The 8,000-nt window shown below is 41.8% G+C and overlaps 1 protein-coding gene across 1 annotated transcript in view; it reads left to right on the forward strand.

Annotated features, from left to right (window-relative positions):
• Positions 1-2,235, forward strand: part of LOC102207334 (leucine-rich repeat serine/threonine-protein kinase 1-like) — a 19,443-nt gene extending 17,208 nt beyond the window's left edge. Inside the window, exons 11-12 of the mRNA XM_005742870.2 lie at positions 736-837; positions 1,445-2,235. Of these exons, the coding sequence (XP_005742927.2) occupies positions 736-837; positions 1,445-1,622 (280 nt within the window). The 3' untranslated portion in view covers positions 1,623-2,235. The remainder of the gene's footprint in view (positions 1-735; positions 838-1,444) is intronic.
• Positions 2,236-8,000: the final 5,765 nt, after the last annotated feature.

The raw sequence follows: 8,000 nt of genomic DNA on the forward strand, positions 1-8,000 counted from the left end.
GAACGTCTCACCCTATCTCTAAGGGAGAGGCCAGCCACCCTTCGGAGGAAGCTCATAGGACCTTTCAGGATGTCCTACATCCACTATGTCACTTGGTGTTTGGCACATCTGGATCCTATGAGTCATGTTGTGGGACCTCCATTTTTGGGCTTATTGTAGACTGAATGCCCACTTGGATAAGCCAGGCCTCTGAGCTGCTGTTGATATGTTTTTGAGGATATTATCCTGCTTTGAGAAGCTACTGCCACTGTGGCAACAATGTAACACTGAGGAAACATGATGATGAGTGTATTGACATCACTTGTCCGTGGTTTTCATTTTAATTCACATTTAATTTGCAGCTGATTGGTATGTATCCCAAAAAAAGCCATAATTAGGAGTATTTGAATTCAAAGGTGAGCTATCCTTTAACAACTATGTTAAATGCCGTGGTCATATCAAACTGTTTCATGACAGGTTTGATAGGTTAGGCATAGTTCCACCTATTATTATTATTATTATTATTTTCTTTTATCTCTTTAGTTTTAAACAGTTGTACAGCACTTTGTTTGAAAGCACTTTATAAATAAAGTTATTATTATTATTGTTCGTATCTTTAAATTAGGAATTGTGGTTTGAACTTCTAGCACCCGGTACAACCTTCTCCAGCAACATAGCAAAGTGTTATATTTCAGTGACATACAGTACACAGGCTTTGCTAAATGTATTGGGTGCTATGTGTGTGTTGTTTGGCAGGCGTGGAGGTGATGTGATGGTCATCGAAATACAGCCACTTGCTAATCAGCTACAGGGCCGCGTCATTGCTGTCCTCACTCCGCCTGGATGTTCGTATTTGGGGTGAGCTCATTTCTTCTTCACCAGACATGATGGGAAATGTAAAGCTTTGTATTATTTACTTTTTAACTAGTTTATTCTTTTTTCAGATACATAGTTCTTTTCTGCCAAACGTGGTTAAACCAATCTTAGAAACCCACTGTTTATTCATTGACACAATATTTTGTCTCACTGATTACTGATGAATACATTCTGTTCAACTGTTACCTATGAAGCGCCTTGAGGCGACTTTTGTTGTAATTTGGCGCTATATAAATAAAATTGAATTGAATTGAACCTACCGGTTATTTTTCAGCTTTGTCAAATGTGTAATCTGGATTACATCTCTCAACCAGTCAGAAAAGGTTTATCAGCCTTAGAAGCAAAGTTATATTATAGTTTTACAAGAAGGCTTTCATGCAGCCAACTTATGAACTGCTTCACAAACCAAATATGGCAGATAATGAAAGTATGGGAAGTGTATTAAAACAAAGCAAGCGCAGTCTTGATCTGTGGAGCTTGAATCTGAATATGAACACTTAAAGTTCAGTAGGAGGTCAAATAAATGACTTTATCTCCCTTCCCACACACTGTACACTGTGTCACTTCCTCTTCTCTCTCTTTCTCTCAGAATCCTGAGGGAAGCAGCGCTAGTGGCGAAGGACACAGTCGTATGTGGTTTTCAGAAGGAAAACATGGAGTGGTGCCTGTGTGTCTGGAGGGCCTGGGGCTGCTCAGAGCTGGAAGTCTTCTACCAGTCCTATGAGAAGCTGGGCCACTTGGAGACCAACATGAGGAAAAGAAAGTAGTGGTTTTGTTGCAACAGCAAGGTGCATAATCCAATCTCTGTATGGCAGCTGAGCCAAGGGGAATGCACCCTGACAGACTGCCAGTGTTCAGAGTTGGGGGTTGTGGAGCACTGACATCAGGGCAACCTGTGAGGCAAACCGGGTCTCCAATGAGGGATGATCTTGAAGCTGGACACCACTGAATACTTCAGTACAATCATAACTTTAAACCAGAAAAATTCTGCGAAAATATAAAAACCATGAAGCTGAATCACAGAATAAACTTTGGTTGATGGTTGTGATTCAGTTCAAGATGTGGTTGAGTATGTTGTGAGGTGTTTGATGCTGACTGTACCCCATCATTGTTTCTTAGCCTGTTTCAGTCTTCCTAAAGCTCAGTATACGTTCTGGAGGTGACACAGTGCTGGGAGACTCTGAAACAACAGACACCGATTATTTAAATTAAGTGATTTAAGATAGTGCTGTTGTTCCAACTCTGTTGCTGTAAGCAGACAGCAAGTCGTAAATGTGTTGCTGGCTGTTATAGTTTAAGTCTATATTGGCTAAATTTCTTCAGTTTTGTTTTAAACGGTGCCATGTGAACCTGGATGCAACCTGCAGCTCAAACTGTAAACAGCAAACTAACATCCGCGAATGTGCAACATTATTATGTAAGTTTCTCAGTCTTCACCATGAAAATGTTTTATCGGATTCTTACACATAAAACATTTTGTGTAAATGAAGCTCTGTGGTCCTCGCTGCTTCTCTATTGTGATCTGTAAAACACCAGAAAGGATTCAGCATGTTCAACAGTTCACCTCCCTAATAAGTAGCAGCTTTTGTTGTTACTGGCCTTCACAGGGTTCAAATTACACTCGGTTGCACAAGAGACTCACAGGACCGACTTTCTTTCCCAGGATGACAAATACTGTTGTTTTGCCAAAACTATTAGTATTTCAGAGATAAGCACAAGGTGTACTCTAGGTCTGGTCATGGCAATATTAGAGGTAAAGAGCAAATGTTCCAGTGTGAAAGGCCAAGAAAGTCCTCACATTCATGTACCATTTGGGAGGGTGGTATTTGTAATTATTTAAGTTTGTTCACTCATAGGTTCAGGAAAGTATTTGTGTTCTGATTAAAATATGTTCACTGTAAACGTTTTACCTGCACACTGCATGTATATGTAATGTTCTGGGGTCATATTTTAATAATGTTTCTTATGTTGTGTGACCAGCCTCACATTATGCAGACAACAGATGCTTGTTGTGCTTTTTTTCTTTGTAATTGCCTTAATACAAAAAATGTTCTTATCTCATCAGAATGTAATTATCTTATCAGCTGTACATAATTCATTCTTTTTTCTTTTTATTGTCAACAAATAAATAACAGAATAATTAGTTATTAAGTTACCATTTATTTACAAAGGCCGAGTGTTAGAGTGTGTACTCTCCCCCACCATACTGTTGCTTTCTACACTTCAGCTGAGGAGTGAGCTGTGAAAGCTCAAGGAGCGAAAGGCTGCAGGTCTGGATGACTTTGACAGAAGTAAAATAGTATTTTGCACAACAAAGTGATGTGTAAAGCATATTACCTGGCTGTTATAAACCTCGGCTCATTATGGCGTGCAATGCGACCTTAAACTGAGGACACCGGGACAAAAGAAGTGACAGGTCCAAAAAACAATTTACAGCATATTAGCAGTATCCAGTATTCCAGTAGATGGAAGTCATGTTCTCAAGAAATAGGATAAAAGAAAATCCAGCCCTTCAGCTATTTCCGAAGGCTCTTCAGAAAAGCTCTGTGTAGGTGTGAAGAAGCTGATAAGGGTAAGGAACTGTGAGAAAAGCAAACAGGAAGTGGCTAGGCTTAAAGTAGCAACAGTTCATATCAACCAATTTGAAATTTTTGGTCTAACTCACCATCAAAAGAGAGGTAATGAGCGTCTGCAGCCATCTGTGAAACACGATGGAGACTGATAGTTGGGGCTGCATTTCAGTGAATGGTCTTGAGGATTTTGTTAAAATTGATGGAATTATAAAGTATGGGGACATGATACCATCTGGTATTTTTCTTTCTTGGTTTCACTCTGGCGGAGCCCACCGGGAACGAGACTTGCTTTTGGATGGATGGTTTTGCTCTAGAGTGTAAGGATTTCTTTTATTTCCATGAAGAGTGGGATTTCTGTTTATTTTTGGCCTTGGAGACCCTGGTGACTGTAAAGAGTTGCTTGTGAAGTAGATGTTTGACGCATGTTTTTCCCCCCTTTTCTTTTTTCTAATCTTAGCTTATGTATGGCTTGCACTATTGATCGTGTGTGTTACACCACATGTGACCCTTAGGTCTCGCCCAGATGCTGGATTCTAGCTCAGGACTTTCTTGCTCTGACACAACAGTGCTAACCACTGTGCCACCATACTCCTCGTGTTTTAATCTGTATACAACAGAAGTCTGTGTGTGTCAGTTGTTACTGGAGAGCTTGAAACAAGATTTCACAGCTAAAAAGGGCTGTCATTAACCTCCAAATGTTTTAGTGTTATATTTTAGCCTAGTAACAATTTTATTTTTAGAAACTAAGTAAGAAACTCCCTCGTGGTCTCACTGTCACTGCCCAGATGAGTGTTGAAGTCTTCCAGTAGGACAACAGAGTCCCCAGGTGGAGCACCCTCACACCCCCCACCCAGGGACCCCAAGAAGGCTGGGGGCGTATAGGCACAGAGGACAATCGGGACCTGTTCACTGACCTGAAGGAGCAGGGAACAAACCCTCTCGTTCACCGGGAGAAACCCCAATGTGCAGGCAGCAAGCTAAGGGGATACTAGGACGCCCGCTACCTCTCGCCAAGCAACTCCAGACTGAGACAGGAGACTGGTTTCAGAATCCAAGTCGTGCGTTGAGGTGAGCCTGATTATATCTGGCCGGTACTTCTCAACCTCATGAATAACTCATACTCCTTGGGTGCTCTCATTTTGGGCAAAATGCCGAGAGCAGCCATGGTCTCAAAGCCTCTCAGTTCCTCACAAGACTAATTCTTGCCACTGCTGGCCATCTAGATTTACATACGTATAGTATCCATGGGCAAGAACCTACTGTACTGTGCAAAGGTTTTAGGCAGGTGAGAAGAACTGCTTTCAGCAAAGAATGCTTTGAAAAATGGAAGTGTTTATCATTTATTTTCACCAATCAACAAAATGAAGTGAAGGAACAAAAGAGAAATCTAAATCTAGTCAGTATTTGGTGTGACCACCCTTTGCCTTCAAAACAGCATCAATTCTTCTAGGTACACTTGCACAGAGTTTTTGAAGGAACTCGGCTGGTCGGTTGTTAACCACAGATCTGTGGATGCAGGCTTCCTCACATCCTTCTGTCTCTTCATGTAATCCCAGACACACTCAATGATGTTGGGATCAGGGCTCTGTGGGGGCCGGAGCATCACTTCCAGTACTTCTTGTTCTTTACGCAGAAGATAGTTCTTAATGACTGTGGCTGCGTGTTTGGGGTTGTTGTCCTGCTGCAGAATACATTTGGGTTCAATAAACAAGCATTTATATTTCTGAAAGCGTTCTTTATAACAGTTTTTCACAGTACTGTATATTACGCCTGCCCTACGAATTCATGGTTAAAGGTTTGTAGTTGTACATCCTTAGTTTTTTTTAGACAGAAGAGGGTAGTAAAGACAAGTATTGCTTTTTGTTAAGATATAAAACAAACAAAAAAACTTTGGTTGATAGTGTCATTCTAAAGATTTGGTGCCTTTTGTTTTATTTTGACAACAATAAAACTCATTATAATTAAAGGGATGTTAAATATATACACAGACTTGGAGATTCAATTAATTTAATAAATTCTGGTTTCTCAGAATCCTCATGAGCCAATTGATGACAAGACATTTGCCTAAAATAGTGTAACAATTCTCTAAGTCTTCTCTCACAGGAAGCCATTCACCAAGTCAAACGGCAGGAAGTGAAAAAATATGATAATTTAGAGTTGTTACTTCCTCATCCTCTGAGGCATTTGTGGCTACAGTGTTGTCATGTTGTATACCCTTTCTTCTGGAGAACAAAATGTATGAAGTGAAACAAAAAGCCATCATTTGAACAGTAACTTAAACCATTGTCTAATCAAAAATGATATTCCCTGATTTCCCAATGTGTAGCATTGGGCTCCCCTTTTTAATACGAGACCAAATGTTACAGTTTTACAAGTAGAAATGTTTCCTGTTCTTGTTTGAGCTAAGGTTCTGTCTTCCTTGTATGTATGTGCACATTTCAACAGTGGCATATTCAATTCAGTTTTATTTATGTTGTGCCAACTCACGAGCAGTCGCCTCCAGGCACTTCTGTATGGTAAGAGAAATAGAGTAATCTGCAAAATGCTGTTGCAATGCAGCAACATCCACTTTCTGGAGTTGGTTATCACAATGGAGGGAGGCGGGATTGGTGGAATTTGGCACCTCCTACCCAAACTCATCTCTTTCCCTTACCAGACTCACTAGAGAAGCAGTTTCAGCCTCTCTCCGTGCTTTAAAGAGGTTAAGTTGAAAGTCCAAATCCCCCACTCGCAGTGTGACCATGACGGGTCCTTGCCACGTGGCAAGTAATTTTGAGCTAGAAGAAGGGAGTAATACAAGCACTTTATTTCCTGGTGAAAATTGCCTTAGTCACCACTTCCCCTGCCAGTGGCGGACTCCCTCAGGTGTCGGTGCGTTGGTGGTTCTTTGTGTCCGGGGATGGGCGTCCAGGTACACACCGACTCACTCCTTGGCGGCCGCTTATCGGGGCCTGGAGCCTGGGGCTCGCTCGGGCCACTTCGGAGGTGGGGTGCCCCCGGGCTCTCGGCCTGGGGCTCGGTCACTCAGGCACAGCTGGCTGCCGGCGGAGCTCACGGGCGCGTCACTGCAACCCCCCCTGGCTTCTGCTCCGCGGCTGCTGAGTGAGCCCTCATCTGGGACTCTCCTCAGCTCTTTCTGGGACAGTGGCGCGGCTGCCCCTCTGTTGGTCTTCCTTGGTCTCTTCTTGTGTTCTGGGGGCCTCTGGATGTCTGGAGTCTTGATCTCCTCCATACCTGCTTCATGCCCTGGAGGACGGGGCTGTGGCCCCCCCACACCCTCTAGCAGATCATTACATGAACCTTTTAAAAACAAGCGCGTCCATGCTCACAGGTGTACACACGGGTGATCACACCCACAAACTACACCCTTTTTGGCTCCTACCTCAAAGCACACTGTGTGCTGTTGATCTTATGTGCTGCACAATAATGTTTAATATTTAGTATTTACTGTCATATTCCCATATATCATTGTGATGTTCAGTGCTTATTCAGTGCTTTTCTATTCTATTTACAGCCAGAAAAGATTGTATTCATTTTAATGAATGATAAGATAGAGCCTTATGTTAGGAAAGCTTTACATTACTGCTCAGTGTCGTTGAAAAGTCCAGGAAGAGGTTACTGAACTACCAGTAAATGAAACTCCTTCCCACTTTCCTCCAGTGGAGCTTCTGAGGGACAAGATTGTTGCTGACATGTTATTGCTCACACAATCTAAATTACTACAACTTTGAAGTTTGAGCCTGTTGTGAAATGATTCTTTTTATGGACTAGTAATCAATGCCAGGGCAGGAACGCCTCAAAAGATGGATTAACAACAGGCCTCACATCCTCAGTTTCTGATAATCCGTGGTTGTTATGTCTTGTTTTGTTTTTTTTACATTTAATTACATACCCGTTCAAAGAGCTTTATTATATAAGATGAAGACTCTACAACACATAAACCAGAAGGGAGGAAGAGAAGAATGTGTGGCGTGACACACAGAGTACGTGAGCTGGTACAGGGAAGCTATAAGCATGAGGGATTGTTGCTTGAGACAGAAAAATATGACACAATGCATTTACTCTCCCCCAATTTTATTTCTTTTTAAATAGAAAACCTGTCCATTTAGAAAGCAATAAAACATTTTTTTTAAAGAAAATCAAACCATGATGACAGCACAGTAACTGCTTGTGTGATCAGTGTTATAAATCATGTTGTAATGCTGCAACAAGAGCATAAAGCCAACAGAGCCCTACAGTGGAAGTTCACAGGCAGAGGCATGAAAAGAGGAAATGATTTACCATCAAACCTGTAAAACTAGACAGGAATGACACGCCTCTCATGTCAACATAAGAGGAATTGATTTGGAAAAAAGAGAAAAGCATATGCGAGCAATCAAAGTGCTGCTGCTAATCAAGCTTGAAGTGGAAGCCAGATTTGCACCCACTTCACCCATTTAGAAGATCTGTGATATTTGTGTATCCTCCACTATGGAGCTAGCTTCATGTTCATGCCTGCAAAACACCACACACACACACACACACACACACACACACACACACACACACACACACACACACACACACACACAC

This window comes from Pundamilia nyererei, unplaced genomic scaffold, assembly GCF_000239375.1.
Source record: "Pundamilia nyererei isolate P.nyererei 1_Seehausen unplaced genomic scaffold, PunNye1.0 scaffold00124, whole genome shotgun sequence".
Lineage (NCBI taxonomy): Eukaryota > Metazoa > Chordata > Actinopteri > Cichliformes > Cichlidae > Pundamilia > Pundamilia nyererei.